We start from the raw sequence: 20724 nt of genomic DNA on the forward strand, positions 1-20724 counted from the left end.
AGATATCTTTTCCCACTCATTTCCCATTTCAGACCAGAAATAGGAGCAACAACAAAACTACGTTTCATGAAGGACACCATTGCTGATAATACTTTTATTTTAGTAATTTATTTTGTTTTCAGTATCAGTATCTCCTGGAACTGAGCTTCAAGAGATCTACTAAGTCTATTAGGCACTCTAACTGGGAGTCTGTTCAGCAGGAGCAGTCCTGAAAAATAAAGCCATCAGAGTTGCTTCTGTTGTTGGCTGCCCTCTTGTGTTCATAACAGGTACTGCAGTAAAATTGTTTTATTTTATCCTCAATCAGCTTCAGTTGTGATCCAGAACATACACCTCCAGTTTGTTTGAACCTGACGTGCGTCAGTTCAAATGTGTTTTCCCATATAAGACACACCGACACTGTATCGCCTTTCAAACACAGCCGTACGTTGCACTTGAAGAACTCCCCTTGCTGTCAAATAGGATTCTCATCGTCACCCCTTCATTGTTACATAAAGAACTCAGAATTAAGTTACTTCAAAAGGTATTTTTAATTAGAGTACATTTCTTCGCTCCATGGCTCCAATTAAAGAACAAACAAATCTTGTGAGCGTGTTGTGTGTGTGTGTGACTAAATACAATACAAGCCTCATGGCTTTAGATAACAGGCTCCAATTAATTATCTCAGCACACCAGGTCATGGCTGAAAAGTGATGTTACATTAGGACATCAGACACTGTAGTAGGCCTACTGTTAAAAATACACTCAGAGAAGCAAACACTGTTGTGTCGTGGCTGGTGGAAACAAGCTCTTCACATCTGAAACCTCCCTCTGATCCACAGTCAGTGCAAATTGCTTTCCTAATGGCTGAGACTGTGGGTAACAGAGCTGATTCACATTTATGTTTAGTCAGTCGAGCACCAGCAAGGGAAGACCGGCCTGTGCTGGCCGAGCACAAGAGAAGTGTCAAAAAGTTGTGTTAACTGTCTGTGTCCTCCATTTGTCTACCAGAGGAAACCTTGGTCGTGTTCAGATAGGCTCTGTTTGCCCTTCAGGTTTTATTTATTCTCCTGTTAGTTGACTGGAACTGTCTGATGAAACTGTTCAGTAGTTGAACTGGTTTTTATAATCATAGGAAGCAGCATTAGACTGCAAAGCCAACTTGAGAGAACAGTCCTGTGATTAAAGATGTGACACTGATATCATCTTAATCATACATTTAACATTTAGAAAAGCTGTTTGGTCTGTATGAAAGCAACGTTTTCCGTAAATACTGTATATAATCCCACTGTTTGCCAAGACTATAAAAGAAGCAGAGTCTACAGCCATGCTAGCTGCTGCACTGTACTTAGGCAGGGTGCTATTTTGTACTAAATACTAATGTCAGCATGCTAACATGCTGATAGTAAGCTGGTATAATGTTAGCATGCTTACATTAGCTAATTAGCACAGTACACCTGAGGCTGGTGGGATTGTCATCAGTTTATAAACCAAAGAGGCCTGACGTCGGGGCTAAAATGAACAGTATAGGGATCACTTCAGTTATCACAGTTCATCCTGAGGGAGACATGGACGTCTGTACAAAATGTCATGGCAAACCATCAGGTAGTTGCAGTTTGGACCAAAGTGGTGAACCGACCGACAAACTGACAGACTGTGCACAGTGTCTTGCTGTTAGCATGGCTAAAGAGGGAAATGTCAAACTTGCACATTATAGGAAAACTAAGGTACAGTAAACCTTCTTACACCTTTATTCTGTGTCAGTGTGCAAAATAACATCCAGCGAGGTCTCTTGCCTTCTTGTATCTGACTCCCAGAAAGAGGGAGGCTAGGTGTTACCTCCCACAAAGAAACAATGGACAAGTGTTTAAATATTGACTCTGGCTCTGGAAGAGACACATTTATTTCACTCTCACGTCGGGTCAAGGCTGAACCTTGAATATGTGTTTGTTCTGCTTCTGTTCTGCTGATGTTGGCTTTTCTCCTGTAACTAAGCGTGGAGATCATTTTCTAACAGACTCTTAACAACGGAAAAAGGGATGGTTTTTTATTCTGAAGTGTGTTTTGAAACATCCGTTTTGGAGTCTGTGGCACTAGTTGTGACACATTGTATCAGTAGCTCGTTGCTGTGGGTTCAATTAGACAAAGTGTTGTAACTATATGACACAAAAAGGCATACATTCATATTCTGAACAGTGTTAGACTACTTTGTGTGTTGTCCTAAAATGTATATAATGAAGACAGAAATCAGATTGGCCCCAAAATGGTAACCTACAGTAAACCATGAATGGCCCCAAAATGCAGGCAGACAAAACAAGTGCTCATAATAATAATAATAACAATAATTCCAAAATATAATGAGGGCCATGCTAAAGCAATAAGCCAACAACTGCCTGTTTCACATAGAGTGTAAATCCTTCTCCCATCAACTTTGTAAATGAAATCTTTCTATATTTGTGCAATTTTTAACCACAAAATGTAAAATTCTGTTAATTTGACCAAAAAATAAACTAGGAGCAAGTTTGGCATTTGAGCTTTTGAGGTTAGACAAAGGTGTTGAGAAATAAGGAGTGCAGGAGGAAAAGGAGAGGAGAAAATGAAAGCCATACAGCAGGGAGGATTTCTCCCACAGGGAGCCAGAATAGACTCAAAAATATATACGATCGGCACAAGGCCACATGCCTGCACCCATCCCATGCTTTCAGTTTCCATGCCAGTTAACAAGTGAGCGCACGTGTCAGACAGAAAGACCAGACAATTAGATCACAAGGAAGGCTGGGGTAAGTCATTTGTTTCCAATAAAGGGAGACTGGCACACAAAAGTTTAAGGGGCGGTGTTGACGATCCAGGGGTTAAAGGGTCAAGTGAGGAGGGGCGGGTGGGAGGTTAGGCAGGTCTCAGTTCATCGGCGCCTCCTGGGTGGGCAGGCCTTCGGGCTGACTGAGCAAAGACTCGGCGGTGGAACTGCTGCTGTCCTGGTTGTCGGGGGTAGTGGTGGACGCTGAGGGACTTATCTTGGTCTGAAGCAGGGGGAGGAGAAAAGGCGAGGAAGAAAACTTGAATCATTGACTCCCATTACCCAAAAAGCAACTACATTTAAAATCCAAATACATGGTAAAATATTCCAAACTCAGAGTTCATATGGTCGTGTTTTCAAGAGTACTTAAAACACAACCTCACACCATTCAGTATACTGAGGTTTTCAGCTGCTACAGCCTTATTTGGTAGCTTATGGCGGCTAACGTTAGCTAACTTAAGATAATGTACATAATGCTGTATAACTTCTTTCCAGATCAGTGTGCTGGACTTTATGGCTTTTCTCTATTGCAACTGACTCAAAAATGTTGGGAAATGAAGACAAAGTAGTGGCTGACACTCAATGTTGATTGAAATCAAATTCAAATTCAAATTCAAATTCAAAATGTGAATTTCTGTTTCTGTTTCAGTCTGACACTGAAAAGAGTTGATCTATTGCCTCTGACCTCTGGTAATATCCAATAAAGCTACTAATCAAAGGTGATCTTTACAGTTAAGTTAGGATAATGCACAACAATAATCTGATAATAGACTTCATGGAGCTGCTAAAGGGTAACAGAGTAAAGGACACATTACTACACACATACAAATGAATGACATTTCTTTGACACATTCCTGTTGCATCTTTAAGTCCTAATAATTGTTAGTTGAAGGCCATCAGTGCAGTACCACACAGTCCTGGGTCTAGAAAGTGTGGCCACTAGTCCAGTTTTTAAATGGTTACCTTCAAAGTCTCCACTTTCTCCTCAAATGACTTGAAAGTTGGTGCATTCCTGTGAAAGAGAGACATAAACGACAGGATCAGGCTGACCGACAGTGTTTGCATTTATCTGACGTTATTATACACTCTGCCTGGAGTTTGGGAAAGTGGAGATGCAGAAAACAAGCCTCCCTTTCAAGAGGAGGAAGGAGCAGGACATCCACTGTAATCACACCTTTAGCGGTCACGTTATCTGATACGCCACACAGACAATGCAGGATTTTCTAAGGTGACCCCATTCTGTTCTGTTCTACTGAAAAGGTGTGAAGAGGCATTGATTTGAAAACATAATCAAGAGCAACATTGAATGCAACTTGCCAGACTTTAATGAAAAAAGAATTTCTAAATTCTCCAGAAACACAGAAGGACGCTCAAATTGTATATTTCTATTGGATACAGGTCAGACTGGTTTGTATGCTATTAATATCACAGATTCATTGAAAAAATCTGTAGAGAGACCGTTAGTGGACCAAAGTTGTTTCTAGTCAAACAGAAAACGAACCAGAAGTGTCGTTTCTGGAGGTGGGCGTTTCCAAACTGCTTCTGCCTTCAAAGATGCTTTTTATGTCTTATCTTCTTTTTGACAAGGTTTTTGCTGGACCTCTGTAAACTTGACGAAACAGGGGTCTGTCTAGGCAAGATTATTAAAGCTGTGGCTGCACGGATAGTGGATAAAGTAGCTCTTAGTAGTAGTCACTGAAGGCAGCCTCAACGTAAATGCACAGACCTTTTTACACAATCAATAATATGAAAATAAGTTTCTCCATTGTTGCACAAAAACACTGTGCAGCCTTTATCTCTTTCATATTTTATTTGCATTAAACATGTAGCTCAGAGGGCAGTCCCAATGGGTGCCGCTTACATCAACACAAACTAGTTTGGGTCCCCTTACCTCATGACAGGCATACTAGCTGAGTGTTGTATTGAGCGTATGCTATCCGACAGCATTATGGAGAAGAGAGGCGACATTAGTGGTCATCTTAGCACAGTACAGACAGTTTGAAACAAAGAACAAGGAAACAAAAGAGAAAGACATGCAAGCACAGCATACAGCACTATCCCTCATTTATTCTACTATATGTTCAATGAGTGAATATTCAAAGTGCATAAATCCTATAAATCCTGCTTTATCCCATTAAGATCGATTGTGTATTAACACAGTGGGGATGCTAATCCTGTGCTGTGTATCATGGGGGAGTATCTAATCATCAAACACACACACACAAAACCACCACCAAGCACATGCGCACACATTAGTACACGCACGTGTGCGTGCGCACACACACACACACACACACACACACACACACACCCACACCCACACCCACACCCACACCCACACCCACACCCACCCTTTGACCCCTGTCAGGTCGCTCTTCACTACCCCACCCCCAAACCAGCTCTGTATTCAGGCTCATCTGCAGGGCTGCATTTCTCAGCACACTGGTGCTTTGAGGGGCCTAATAATCTTGTTTGCAGCTCAGTAATCCAGAGAGAAGAAGGGTGACAGGGGAGAAGACAGATTAGGATCAGAGGGGGGATCAAATGGAGCTGCATCTCGAATGGAACAACCTGTTGTTGGCTTTTTAACCAGGAAATATTAACAATAGCATAATGCTGATTATTCGAGGAATGCCTTTGGCATTTTGAAAGCAGGACAGAAAATCAATCTATTAGGTCTATGACAACCATAATATATCCCTTCTGTGAATAAGGTGAAGATCATAGAGAAAGCTGGTGGCTATGAACTGTAATGTATTTGTAATTAGAGTGGGCATTTAAAGATTATAAGAGGTGCAACTGGTTATTAATGGAGGTTCACAATCATGACGTTACACCCAAGAGTAAATGAAAACATGGACACGCTATGACCACTACATTTACACATTAATATGACTCTGGCTGCAGTTTAAGCTGTAGAACTTGGTAAATAGCATGCTTAAAAATGTAAAAACCAGCAATGTAAAATGAAATAGGCAGTAGGAATATAAAAGTAGGAAAGAAATTGTAAACATTCAGGAGATGCACAGACCACCTTCACCAAACACTCAAACATACTGGCAGGACAGCTAAGAAAAAGTTGTTTATCTGCAGGGAAGATTTAATGGCTCTTCATTATATTGGAAAAATATTGCATTAAAGGAACACTTCGACCTTTTTAGAAATATCTGTCTATCTGGAGCCGGGAGTCAGTTAGCTTAGCATAAACACAGAAAACGGGGAACACCTAAACTGGCTCTGTCCAAAGCTAAACAGCAGAATATTGGACAGGTGAATCACAAAATAAGCAGCGGAACAAAAATAAAATCTGTGCTTCATATAATATCATTCACTTTCTGACGTCTCCTGTCTCACTCACCTGACATCCTCGAGTTTCCTGGTGATGGCTGAGCCCACATTGGAGAACGCCGCTGTGGCCTTCAGACTCGCCTGAGACAGTGTCTCAGATGTCCTCCTGTAGCTGAAGGAGATGGGGAGACAGAGAGAGTGAGAGAGAATGATGGGTAGCAAGAAAAGGGATTGTGAGCGGTGAAAAGAGATAACAGATCAAACACTGAAGAAAGGCATCAAGGTCAGAACTTCACAACTCAGTGCTGCCAATGTTCATTTGAAAAAGAAGAAAAGCAAAATGCTGCTCATTTCCTGAAATATAAAGCCCATCAAACAGCTTCACACAGGCAGCTTGACTCTTTTTCTCTCATTGTTCAAAGGAGAAGGAACCTGCTCTCAACAGTCCAGATTCAGATACAACCATGATACATATGTTGGAAAAGTGGTGGATAGCTGTTTTTTTTTTTTTCCAAGGACAATCTATGACAAAAGGTGTAAAAGAGGCAGAACCTTGACCGGCAGGGATGAGGAAAGATGTTACAAGTGAAAACACTGTGCACTCTCGTCAGCTCGCTGCAGTACGGGAGTACTTACGCGGTGGAGGTGGTGACCTCCTGCCAGGTCTTAGTGATGTTCTGTTTCAGCTCGTTCAGGGGCGTGATGCCCAGCTTCCTCTTAATGTCCGCCAGCTGCCTCTCCTTGGCTGCCAGCACCTGAGACAGAGTCTGGATCTCATCCTCAACCTACACACACACACACACACACACACACACACACACACACACACACACACACACACACACACACACACACACACACACACACACACACACACACACACACACACACACACACACACACACACACACACACACACACACACACACACACACACACACGGGAAACTGTGACTTTGATTAACTGATTATGACAATAATCATTAGTTGCCATCCTGCTGCCAGGTCTACATGTAAAGTAAAGGGAAGCTGCCACAAACATCCTAGAAAGCTGTGGCTCTTTAAAAAGGCTCTGCACCTCCCAGCGCTTTGGGCAGAGTGAACCAATTCTATAATTTGATTAAATTTTACTTTTTAGAAAACGACCAACTTGATGTCAACTGCTCTTTCCTCAGTTATTGAATCACAACAAAAAAAATGCTCCATTTCACATTTCCCGCCAATACAATCAAGGCAAAGGAGCTTCTGGAATTACTGGCTGTCATGGGAATTACAAACTGCCAAGTAATCCAAGATCTGAAACAAGGTAAGTGGTTTTGATCAGCTAAATGGTCATCAAGGGACATGAAATGAGCATCTTGTTACGTGAAGGAAGTGCTTTTCATATGCAAGAAAAGATGTGAACAAAGCCTGGCTTTGTTTGAAATGTACGAAGCCAGACTCAAAAACGTCCAACACCTGATCCTGACTCCCTGAACCATGACCTCTTTTACCCCTGATCCCCCTCCTGACCTTGACCAACTCTTCCTGAAGCTCCTGCCGCTCCTCCTCTGTCATGGCGGGGGGAGGGGGAGAGGGGACGACAGCCGTCACTGCATCCTCTCCCATCTCTGGGACCGAGTCCGGATGCTGCTGGGATGTACCTGGGAGGTAAAATAAAAACTGTTAGATTGAACCATTACTCTCACTTCAAGGCTGTGGAGTCTTTGTAGAGAGTAATCATCATCTTCACATGTATGTGCGTGTGTTTACTGTGAGACACCGAACAGGTGGCATGAGAAGGGAGGCTGATGTTGGTTGTCAGACTCAAGCTGTCCTCTGTTCCTCTGGAGGATGGGAAGAAGAGAGGAAGCTGGTCGTAGATTAATATATGAAATATAGGTTGCTATAAATATGCTGTTTGATGATGGGTGGTGGCCTGGAGCAGATAGCTTTTCATAAGCTTTCATTCCTACTGTACAGGTGCACCAAACACCTTCTCACTCTCACACACAAAGTCATATTTTCACTCCGCACACATACAGCATACAATGTACACACACTTTTGGCAGAGCTCTTCCCAGTAGGAGCAGCAGTGTATCAATAATACAAAGAACTTTCTAGATGGAGACATCCTGGGCTCAGGCAGCATGAGAGAACAGAATACAAGAGCAAAAGGCTTGTTAGGATCTGTCAGTCAAACGGACAACATCATGTGAGGATGTTCTGGGCCATAGCCCATAGGGAGACACTTCACTCTTCATATCTGGTCTTTACTAGTATTTCAGGGATTCAGAGTAAACGTAAAAACATAGAGGAAAGGGCAAAAATAGGACAGTATTAAAAATGAAAAGGAAACCCAACAGTTGAATACCACAGTGTTGGGGGAAGGATGCAAAAAAAAGGAACTGCAAGAGAGAAAAAAAAGTAGGACTATACTGTGACATTACCTCAGCAGGAAAGTAAGAAAGCCAAACAGGCCTGTGAGTAGATTTCATGAAAACACTGGCCTTGTACAAGTCATTTAACTGAACCCACTAGCTTCATGGTACTAGTAGGAAAATGTGGGTTTGCCTGGTAAATTGGCTCTTGTACAGTGGGAAGCTAAATAACAGTGTTTGAATGGCTAGTAACTCATGGAATCAACAAGAACGTCTTGATGTGCATTTGTCTGGTTGTTGTTGCAGTCATGGAAAAAATAAGAGTTTTGATTAACTTTAAAGATTTATTCTGACAGTTTGGGTATTTTTAATATTAGTGTCTATTTTGGGAAAAATGCTCATCTGTGCCAAGAGTTAGATGAGAAGATTGTCTGTCTTTTAACGCAAATGGTCAGCTTAGCTTAGCATAAAGACTGTTAACAGAAGGAAACAGCTAGCCGAGCTCTATTCACTCGTAACATCTGCCTACAAGGACCTCTAAAGCTCAGGGATTATATCTTATTTCTTTTTGTACCGATTACACAAATAAAAATGAGCTTGATCGACTCCTCTGTGCATGACCAAGAAAAAGTCCCACAAATAAATATCTGCAAAACCACAACTTTTCATTTTTACTCTTCACTTTTTGTACTGATTAAATAAGTGAGATATATCTTGTTTATCAGTGAAATGAGGAGGTGCTGGAAGGTGAATTTTGTTTCCTTTGGACAGAGCCAGAGCCTTTTCCACAATTCATGATAAGCTAAACTACGTGACGGTAGCTTCATATTTAACCCCCAGATAATAGGATGGTAACAATCTCTCAGCAAATAAGAAAATAATTGTATTTCCCAATGTGTCAAACACTTCCTAGGCACCATTTGTATCTTTAAATAACACTGAGGTTGTGGTGTTGATAGTAACTGAATAACAATCAGTTTAAAATGACCAATAACCTCAAATCCTGAGTCTATTAGCAGTTTGTTAAAAAAAAAAAAAAAAAAGTACTCAACAAGGTCCAAAACAAATAGTCGCTGGTTGTATTTTATAGCACCTCAACTTTACTGAGTCCTCCAGATATCATTTCAGTTGACAAACTTCTTTTTTGCTTATTTTCAGTGGATCAGCAGTAACTGATTGCTAAATATCAAACACACAAAAAACAGAAGCAGGCATTTCCAAACATGTCAGGCCTGTTTAACCTCTGACCACGCCCAGCACCACGGATGGATGTTGTCAGAACTGTGCTCTTTCCATCCTACAATCCGCAACCCTTAAATATCTGGACAAACCCGACATCCTCTCCTCCCACCTCATTCCAAACTCCTGGCACCCTGTCTCTCTTTCATGTCACACCCCAATACTCCCAATACTTTAAAAACATTTTAACTGAGAATGTTTGTCCAGGACAGAGATACCAAAATCACAAGAATCTAGAGAGATATACTCCCATGAAGAGCACAGTGGAATGTCCTCAGCACTGTCTGGAGAGCAGCTGATGAAATAACATTTCTCAGCCTCCCAATCACATAGTGTTAATTTAAATTCAGGACTGGGCTGTGCCATTGCTCGTTCCAACGTTAATTACACACGGGAATAGGAAGAGCTAATTGGATTAGTTTCACGTAAAAATATTTATGTCAAAACATACATGAGATCCAATTAAAAATCATTTTACAGAGGAAATGGAGGCGGGCATCACAGTAATAAAGTGAGAAGAAATACAGGGGGAATTCTCTCTTCAGCCTTCAGCCCTTAAACCACCCGCATGGTTCCTCTGAGGCATTACATTTGATTTGTCCTTGTATCTATCGCACACCCTCTTACAGTGACAGAATTGGGTAATGGACACTTCCCGTTACAACGCCTGTGTTTCAGTGAAAGTTCAGCGCCTCCTCGGGGTGAGGAGAACAGGTTCTCTAGGCTGACGCTCTGCCTGAGTTGTCTGGGATGTAAAATTTCATTTCATTCTGCATTCCTGCAGGCAGCAATGTGAGATCTGTATGTGCGTATCTCTGAGTGTGGAGGCAGCTATGCAGGGAATGTACGCCTTGGAGGTGTATTTCCACTGGATTCCTAGAGAAAAAGAGAGAAAAAAACAGACAGAAGGAGATAAAGAAAGAAAGAAAGAAAGAAGCTTGTATGTGCACCACCTAAAAGGCCAGCACATAATTATCGCTTCTGTAGTGATAACGAGTCAAACGCTCTGCAATTGTTCAGGTCCACTGAACAAACGTAGCCTAATCATTTGATAAGTGCATTATAGTTTCTACTTTATTATTGTGATTTTTGATACCTATAAGCAGCACACAGAAATATAGAATTGATTGATTCTTCAGTCTTAAGTTGAGTGCTGTAAGTATAATATTTATCGTTCCGTTAAAACAAATTATGACAAGGCTGAAATAGTTGAGACAACAATACATAAACGTGACCCTGACCTGATCTTCCACATTCCACCTTCACATACCGTAACAAAACAATAGAAACTTTTTCTTTTTCTGATGCAGTTTGTTATGGACATGGAAAGTCACACTGGACTTGTTAGGAAGACGCTTCTGTCCATCTCCAATTTAAACAGATGATAACAACTTATCTGGCTGGGCTAGGTTTCACAAAAGCTTGAGATTATTAAATAAAATGTTGTTTGTTTGATAATGGAACATGGGTTGATAGTCTTACCAGGAACTCAGGCCGGGGCCATCAGCTGCCACCAACATGTGGTCCTGACATACAGTACAATATAATCCTGATTCATTAAGCAGATCAGAGCGAGATGGAAATAACACAGAATAACTACTTCACTGTGAAGATAAATTGAACTAAATAATAGAGTGATTCAAGTAAAGTAATATACTATTACACCACAGATATTATGTGGTCTCTAATTCCTAGATCACTTTTCTAAATGTGGATCCCAGAAAGATATGGTAATACCCTCCTGGTAATTTCTAACTTTGAGAAAGCACACGCAGCAGGACGGTGTCAATTTCAATGCAAATCTCTTCTCCAAAAAAACAAATTCAAATTTACGGTTTTGGCTATGTTGGTATCCATAAATATTAAGAGGTGGAAGAATTTTCAGCACACTGTTTTGAAAAATGAAAAAGAAACGCAAAGGAAATATTGGTAAAATAGAGGGAAATTTTTGAACAATGAAATAATCATAGCCATAGCAAAATAAATTGAATCTCATTTAGAAGTATGGTTTTCTAAAAAAAAAAAAAACACCTTTACAGTTCTTTTTAGTTTAACTAAATTAAAGTAAACTGAAAACTGTTAACAGCTGCTATAACACAGACACACACACACACACACACACACACACCTGTGTTCCCCCAAATTCTCCCCGTCCAATGAACCAAACCCATGTTTTGTCTTTCAGTCCAACACACACCCACATTTACACACACCCACACACACACACCGATACCCACACACACTCAGCCCAGCCTCTCCCTTTCCTCCTTGTGATTACCTCTGGTTTTGACAGCTGGCGAGCTGGGTGGTGTGTCGCCGTAGGCCGGAGAGAGGTAAAGGTAGCTGGTGTTGACTCCTTGTTCAAAGTCAAACGGAGAGTGGTATTCCTCCAGGGGCTCCATGTTTACAGCTTTCAGCGTGTTGTTGGTCGGAGTGACTACCACCTCCCTCCCACCACCACTACCTAAGCAAAGGCAGCCAAGTGCTGATTGTCTGCATGTGATCCAGGCTCGTGTTGGCTCTGTGGCTCCTAGTGCACGGCGTCCTGGACTCTTGTGGTGTGTGTGACAGAGAGTCACAATATCCAAGTGTGTGTGTGTACGTGGCAGAAGGTTTTGTATTGGCTTTCAGGTAGTCAGAAGGTCAAAGTGAGAGTACAGTGAGGCTGGTTTTCCCTTTTCTGTTTCTGCAGCAGGCCAAAGCGTTGTGAACCCTCTGCTCCTTTCTTGCTGTTAATAAGTTACCTGTCCCTTCAAGCAGCTGTTACAGCTGGCACACACACACACACACACACACACACACACACACACACACTATTCCTCGCCGTCGTAATCCCAAAGGTCAATTCTCAGTCCATCCTTCAAACATCCATTTGTGCTATCTGCCTTTTTAAGGTGCTCTGTTCGCAGGGTTAGTAGTGCAGTGATATTGCGTGATACTCCAGTTTCAATACTCTCAGGTCTCTCTGTCGATTCTCTCCCTCCCTCACTTTCTGTCATCAAGCCTGACATCCAAGGAGGAAATAAGAGGTCCCATTTGTGTGGGCTGGTCACATGATGCGTGTGTGTGGGGAGGGGGGGCATTGGATGAAAAGCATAATCTGCAGTGTCCCAGATTACAGCGAAGCACTAATCCAGGGTGGCCAGTCCAGCTTGGAGCAGCAGTAATGCTAGTCAGATAGAAAGGAGGGGAGAGGAGGCCAGAGGCTACACTTGGTATTGTGTGTGTGCTTGACAGAAAGAGCTCTATGTGTGGTAAAGAGAGTATGTACACGTGCCACTGTGTGCGTTTGTCTCCATACTGGGGCTGCAGCTAACGAGTATTTTCAATATCAATCAGATTATAATGATTAGTACATAAAATTACATTTTTTTAAAAATCAGCTACATTTTTAAATTGTTTTGCCTGTCCAGCAGTCAAAAAACCAAAAAGGTATTCATAGATTTGCTCAGATGTAAGCTTTTAAAAAGGTGCATGCTCGATCAGCGTGTAACCACTAAACCGCATACAAAAACATTTTTTTCCCGTAAATTCTAAGAGTACTTTTTATGTCATGTCACGCCAAAGTGGTTTAAAAGGAGAGATATGAGGCAGGAATTCAAGTGGCACAACAAGAAGTATGCAATAATAGCTTACTTAAAAGCAGTCATGGTGTGTCATCAGACAGCAAGCATCTCAGTGTGTGCAGGCACCTGCTGATACTCTCAAGGAGGCCATGAAGCAGAAAAGCCGCCTGGTGACATTCCAGCACTAATTTTATGACAGAGGATGCAGATGCAACCAAAGATTTAGTGTAGCTCTGTCAACCGCACTAGGTTTGGAGGGAGGTAGAAATGCATGCTGAACATATAAAGTAGTCAGGCAGAGAGAGTACAGCTGAGAAAACTAATCATCTGATCAGTGCAAAAATGTACACTGTTCCCAGCCACCATTCCTCTGTGGTTAAGAGCCAGACGAGCTTGTTTGTGCGATCTTCTCCAGGAAATACTTGGCATTATGAGAGAGGGATGGGGCGCTGTGATAGAAGTACTGAAGCACTGGGGGACAAATTCCACAACCAACCATGTCAAAGTGAAGAGGATATAGTTTTAAACTTTCAGCTAATGCTGCATGTACTGTAAAATGCATGAAAGGTCAATTATTTTTATATACAGAATGACAGAAGTGATGATGTTCTGTACAATACAAATCACTTGGGTCATGCACGCTAACACGCAAGGCTAATTAATGTAACTGTGCCATTCCCTGATCTGCAGAGTCAGGCTTCATTGCACTGTGCTTCCATTCAGCACTGTCAACCCAGGAAGTGACACACACACAGTCACTCATTACAAACTATCGAGTAGCAGCACGCACACATTCTAAAACAGACCCACATTAAGGCCTATGAATTTTTGCAAGCATCTTTCCTCTCTTGCTCCTCAGATGTTTGGTCTTTCGGTAGATTTTTGTTTGGAAAACAAACAAATTATGCGTCATTTCCATCCAACTACAACCATTGGTTCCCTTTAAAATATTAAGATGGCAAAAAGTTCATTAATGGTGAGAAATTTAAGTAAGTACATCTTAACTAGTATTCACCATTATTTCTGCCTGCAGCCTTTTGGACCAGTGAAGATTCCACTGTTTCATGAGTGACATTGGATTCATGTGATATTTGTTAAAAAGAATTGGATAAATTATCACATATTGTGAACACAAATTACATCAAAGTCACAAATTTGTGTGTTCTCGCATTGGATTGTTCAACGTTTTTGACTTTTGACGACGGCGAAACATAAACAGAACAGAAACGGATCACGAAAGGCACCCAGACTGTAACCAGGAACAAACAGCCATTTTCAAGTGGTTAATGAAGCACAGCATGAGATCCATTACTTTGCTATTCATGGGATACCCTGTCACATGATTGGCCTAAAACAAGAATCATGAGACATGGCTGACTGGGGATGCAGCGAGAGTGCCCACAAAGTTCCCATGACATGTGCATCATGGGAAAACAGTGGAGCAAAACGAGCGGCCACACCTCAGATAGAGCACAGATATTGTATAGTAAACAGATGGCCGAAGCAATGATTTGAAGATCTAGGTCTTTACTGTAAGGAGAGTGCCATGTCTATCTCACTACTACATCTCAACAATCTCAGTTTCTCTGTGATCTAAGCTCTCCACAGCGGCAGTGTAGACAGGAATTTAGATAATAGCTGCTTAAAGGAATAGTTTGACATTTAGGGAAATACAAGTATTGATTTTATTGTCAAGAGTTAGATGAAATTAATGTCTGATACACCCACAGGACTTTATAGCTTAGCTTAGTATAAAGACAGGAAACAGTTGGAAACAGCAAGCCTAGCCCTGTTCAAGGGTAATGCAATCTGATGAAGAGGAGGCCTGTTTAGTAAAAATAGTTCTACTAGTCTTATAGTTTATGCACAGTTCCCCAACTGTCACATCAAGGCTTAGTATGCAAGGTGGTGTTTTATGGTCGATTTCTAAAGCAAATTTGATTCCATTGGCTCGTAGATATAAAGCATATGAACAATCTGCTGCTTTGTTTTTACCATTGACATTTTTGTGTTAGCGGAAGCTGGCATTAGTGAGGAAAAAAACAATAGCGGACAGCGAGGTGGGTTCAGGAGTTTTTCAGTGGGTGGGGACAGTCAGCCTGCTGAAGGGCTGGAGGAGGTCACAGATCCCCTTATGACATCATAGGGGGAGCCAAATCTAAACAGCATGTTTTCTCACACATTTTCTGTAAGATGGAGCAGGAGAAAAAGAGAGAGGACGGTCTTTGCTTGAGTTTGCTCATCTGTAGGCACACCAGGGACACAAAAGTTATTAAAAAGTGTGTTTTGCAGAATATGGGACCTTTAAAAAAGCATCCTTTATTTCAGCTTCATGAGCTTCAGGCCTCAGTCATGCAGTGGCTGCAATGTAATCATTTGGGGTAACCTCCCCTGTCAAAGCACATCCAATAAAAGTGCATGTTTTTACCCCTGACAAGCTACTCTACCTGCTATGATTTGGGGTGTTTTTAAGAATTAGTTCGGATCCTGGCTACTGTGTTAAAAATACCAAAGTCACACAATAACTTACGAACCAATCAAGGCAGCAGTAGATCAGCAACTCCTGTGTTCTGGGTGGTTTAAAAACACCATACATCTATGATTGATCATTTATACACCCAATATGCTCCATTTGACAGAGGAGCCCAAAGTTTCTCTCTACAGTGTCATGTTGGCATATACAGAGTCTGATGCCAGAGTTATCAGACAGGTGAGAGACCTCTGCTTGGCCAAATCTCACAAGTTAATGAAAAATTCTCCATGAGAGGCAAGAAATGAAAAGACCACTGCATAATTTGAGTTAACATTTTCTGTTATTTCTTCTTTATATTCCAAAGGTTTGTAGCAAAGAATATTAAAGTCAGCTTTTCCGCGTTAAATCTAATAATAAGCACAAACATGAGTTTGAGTAGTGCTGTTCTATGTTCCGGTTATCTTTTCTTGAACTTGTAATAGATGCTGTGATTTCCATAACTCTCTCTAAATGCTGCAGTAAGCGCAGAAGCTTTAGAGAACAAAGATATATGTTTTACAGAACGTAGGGAACATTTTAACCTTATACCACATTTGCTGACTTTCATTTAAGGAACTATCAGCCCAAAGTTAAAAGTTTTCAAATAGACAGGGGGATTTCCCAGTAATCTTTGAGAAGAAATATGCAAATCTGCTGACACCAGTGTAGGTTTTGTGGTTAGACTCAAGAGTTTTGAGTAACATGTCTGAGTTCAATGATGGATCACATCAAGCCCTTTAAGAGCTCCTTTTTTCAAACAACTTAGGGCAGCCATGACTGGTGTGCAGACAGAAGCATATGCTTTAGTAAACTCAGTAACAGTTTGGCAAACAAACATCCGGTCCCACCCACATGGAACATTTAACAAAGACAGTTGCTGAGTTGTACTTGACCTACAATGCTGACATGATTAACCAAAAAAACACTATGACAAATCATGAAAAACCTTTAATTGTGGACATATTTGTCGCTATCCTTTACAGTGCAACAACAAATGAATTTACATAATTATAACGCCGTTTTACTTAACAGTGTGCAGCATTCCTCACAGCTATGATTTTCGTTACCAGTTTCTTTATTTCCATATTGTGACTCATCAAGATATTGAAGATCACGAGCCTCATCTCTTAGTGAAAGATTAGTTAACTTCACATCACAACATCATAAACACTGGAAAAAATATCTGGACATATTTCAGAAGTATTTTGTTCTGGCAAAACACAATTATAAGTCAGCTGTATGTGATCGGGGGGGCTGTTCACTGTGATAGACGTCCTCTGACTGCTCACGAAGCTGAAAGCATCCAGTTGTGCCTCATTGAAATCTAATAAGGCAAAAATGTTGCCCACTGCTCATGATCAATCTCATTAGACAATCGAGTTGAAAAACAAGATCAAGCCTGACTATCTCATTTTTGAACATCTGACTTGAGCCACAAGCTTCTGTCAAGAAAGCAGAAAATACCAGAAACTGGCTACATCGAGACAGCAGTTTGTGACTTTCTTGTAAAAGTACAAAAGCCCACATTTTTTATGCTGTAATTCAAGAGGATAAAACCTTTCTTGCAAAAACGCTCATGGATGTATGGCATCAGCCTGAAATAACGATAAAGAAATAATTAGCAGGGTTATGTGAATTAAAAAAATAAATAATAATAGTACAAAGTGCAGAATGAGTCAGAGGAAAGTGGAAACTCCATTTAACTGCAGGGAAAAGCAAGCACAAAGAAAGAAATGTTTGTTATCAAAAAGGTCATCTACGTACACACAATCAGAGGAGAGCAGACTCCCTCCCCTGACAGCTCTTTTGAGAAAGCTCAATACACACACTGACCTCCCTTCAGCTAAAACCTGCTAAGCTAGCTCCTTTTCAACCTGTTATTTGTAAGCTTTCACCTGAAATACAACAAAAGCTTGCAGAAGTACATCTTAACACGAAGCGGAATAAGCTGATGACTCAAAGAAAGATTTAAAAGGAGAGCTCTGTAATGATATGCTTTGAAGTGCCCTTTAAGTCTCAAATACTGGGGGGCGAACAGGCTGAAAACCAACAGGTGACAGTGACAAGAAAAACCCATTTACAAGGATGCAGGTACAGACGGTGCCAGGTTACAGCTGCCATAGATACCTGTGTGACAATAAAATGGACCTTCTGTTACCATGAGAGTGCCACTATAAAAGGAGAACTCATCAGTTCCTATGAAGGATACAACAACTAGGAAGGATGAAAATTCACTTCTGCAGACAGAAGAGACCAACGAACTAACACTTTATCTCTGCAGTTTGATGACCCTTGTAGAGTCTGCTTTTTGCTTGACCATTAAATTTGTTTTGCATCTAACAATCATTGCAGAATTTTGCTGTTTCACTTGATGAACCAACAACTGAGACAGTGGCGACTATAAACCACAAAGATTGCACAAGCAAGAAGTATTGTGATTTTGATGAACACTAGTTGCTTTTAAGCAGCATGACTTCAACAGAAGTCGGACCCCTGCAGCTTTTTTAACTGTGGTTTCAAGGCTGCATCAGGCAACTTATTCAGCGAGCGAAAAGACAAGATATTTGGTTGTCAGAACTGCTGGTGCATCTGTTGAAAATAATGTTACAAAGGAAAACCTTAAAAGCACATGAAAAGGACAGGGAACCTACTCTACCAAAGAGGAACCATGGTCACGAGAAAATGACTAAAGACAAAAGACTACACAATCAGGATGGATTTCAATCGAATGCATCATACCCAAACATTGTGAGCTTCACCGACTTAGAATTGTATTACAATTTTTTGGTTACTGTGTCCAGCCCCAGCCCATACGCAGAGACTGACATGGAGACTAACAGAACTGCCTGACTAACACAGAGCCATCATTCAGTCTCATATTAATAAATATGAATTATCAAGCAGCAACAGGTTACATCTGTCTGTCAATATACAAAATATGCTTCACTCTTTTCCTTTTACAGTATTTTTCACCTTGAGGCCAATAAATACAACATGCAGACATCAGGAAATGACATTTCTGCAGGAAGGGGGGTGAAGAATGCTTTTCTGCTACAGGGAAATGAGGTCAGGGCTCTGTCTTGTTTACCTGGCATTCCCTTGAGGTGAACAAATAAGCATCACTTGCTCCGTCCCACGAGAACTACAAGGTCTTATTATGTGCAAATAAAATACAAGAGCGTTTTTTTGAAAACTAAACCAAGTCTTACATGGAAACTTTATTTGTTGCGAATGTGTATTTTTCTTGTATTGCAGCAAAAGCACATGCACTTGCCTGAGAAGTGGATCTCACAAAAGGGAAAATAGTACACAAACCTAGAGAATGGGTAAGGACAAACAAGTGGTATGGATGTATGTGAGAGCAGATGGCTGCCGAGCAGGAGTGGAAATGTCCAGGTAAGCGTAGGAGAGGAGAGGAAGCGGGTAGACGCAGTCACAGCATACCTGTGGTTCATACACTCACTTCCTCTGCTTTTATTAAAATGCTTGGCAGTCCCACACATGTGCTCAGGCCTCTTTGACCTCATTAATAAGCCCCACATATAGTGGAGGACTTTCAAACTAAAAGGTATACACTTTTGTTCAAGAAGGACCAGAAATGCAGACAGGGTGACTTGCCAAGAACCGGTATAGTGGGGACAGTTAGAGAACATGCTGTTACACTGATGGCAAACTACCTGAGTAAGGTAGGTTCTCAATTACAGAACATTACATTTTCACCAAATCAAAGAACCGTCACTACCAACTCAAAATGTTTAATTTGATCAATCCTACTCAAAATGTACCTGTCAAACTTTTAGTGTAGCAATGACAACTTCCTCGTTTATGTTTACTGAGGTAATTCATGGGCTGGTTACATGTTGGAACAAATGCTGTGTAATACTCTACTTCCGTGAGATTTTTATTAAAACGTTGGCATTCAACCAGCACATCTGAAAGATTTATTTTTTTCCAAAAGTCCAAAATGTATCATCTCTGTCACAAAAATGTACTTTATCGGCGTTTCAAAAAGTAACATATGTTCTCCACGGTCTAACGTTAACTTTAACGCTCGTTAGTCACTGCGCAAAGTTAGCTAGTTTGCTAACTTTAATGTGAGACAAAAATAGTTTGAAAAACATTTACGGTAACAACACAGTCACTGAGAGACATTTCGGGGAATGGGTTACCTTTCTCTGCATCCTCCATTGTGCTGCTGAGCGCTGTTTCTGATAGTTTTGTGTCCACACAGTGCAGGTTGTTCACTCGGCTGCAGCAGATCTTCCTGCTCTCCCTCTCATGTTGCCAGGCAGCTCGCCGTGCGGGGTGGGGTCCGACGTGACGTCATCACGCAGCAGTGTAAACAGAGGCGAGCACGTGGATCAACTTTTACACCGTCAACAACGCACAGCAGCATGTCAACAGCACGTCATTATTTATCCATTTATTGGCTTCATTTAGGATTTTTTTCACTGTGCAACACAAACTTAAACATGCTGTCATACCTATGCATGTATTATGATAGATCCGTGATCACACCCCGGTTATACATAGCTATATAGATTGGTAGTAAAAAATACACTTGTGACTACAACAAAACTTAAGTGAATGAGTTCTTAAGACATATTTCAACATGATACATAATTATAAGTATGCCACATTCAAACCTGCTGTCTCTGACCCAAGGAGAGCTGGGACTGAGCAGCACTTGTGCAGTATACCTGTGAAAAAATCCACATATCAGTTATGTAAACCTGAAACTAAATTTAAAAACATACTGATTTCTAGCAACATGTATAAGCTACATGTCTAGACAAAGCATTATCCTACTGTAATTATATATGGAAGATACAGTATAAATGCAGAGCATGTTTGGAATACAGCTTTTATAATTATTTATATTATGTTGATATTATTGGATACATTTGGTCACATTTCCTTGTTACCCAAATGTGTTTGTTTGTATGATTTCTATTTTGGCAGTTGCCAAAAACATATTTCTGGA

General features: G+C 41.0%; 1 protein-coding gene across 2 annotated transcripts; it reads right to left on the reverse strand.

Moving 5' to 3' along the window:
- Positions 1–1845: 1845 nt before the first annotated feature.
- Positions 1846–20022, reverse strand: tpd52 (tumor protein D52). 2 transcript variants are annotated; one of them, XM_070846237.1, is made up of 6 exons: positions 19910–20022; positions 7576–7706; positions 6701–6849; positions 6135–6236; positions 3740–3788; positions 1846–2999 (listed from the first exon to the last, which is right to left on the reverse strand). In XM_070846237.1, exons 1-6 carry the CDS (start codon positions 19926–19928, stop codon positions 2877–2879), a joined length of 573 nt encoding a protein of 190 aa, XP_070702338.1. In that variant the 5' UTR covers positions 19929–20022; the 3' UTR covers positions 1846–2876. The 2 variants fall into 2 exon arrangements, with proteins under 2 accessions (XP_070702338.1, XP_070702337.1); XM_070846236.1 differs by lacking the exon at positions 19910–20022 and adding an exon at positions 11941–12377.
- Positions 20023–20724: the final 702 nt, after the last annotated feature.

The sequence above is a fragment of the Pempheris klunzingeri genome, chromosome 16 (assembly GCF_042242105.1).
Source record: "Pempheris klunzingeri isolate RE-2024b chromosome 16, fPemKlu1.hap1, whole genome shotgun sequence".
NCBI lineage: Eukaryota > Metazoa > Chordata > Actinopteri > Acropomatiformes > Pempheridae > Pempheris > Pempheris klunzingeri.

Coding starts and splice junctions, on each gene's coding strand:
- tpd52 (XM_070846236.1), bottom strand. CDS start 12,064: ATGGAGCCCCTGGAGGAATACCACTCTCCGTTTGACTTTGAACAAGGA. Junction 7,707..11,940: donor GCCAGCTGTCAAAACCAGAG/GTAATCACAAGG, acceptor TTTACCTCCCAG/GTACATCCCAGCAGCATCCG. Junction 3,000..3,739: donor AGAAAGTGGAGACTTTGAAG/GTAACCATTTAA, acceptor CCCCTGCTTCAG/ACCAAGATAAGTCCCTCAGC.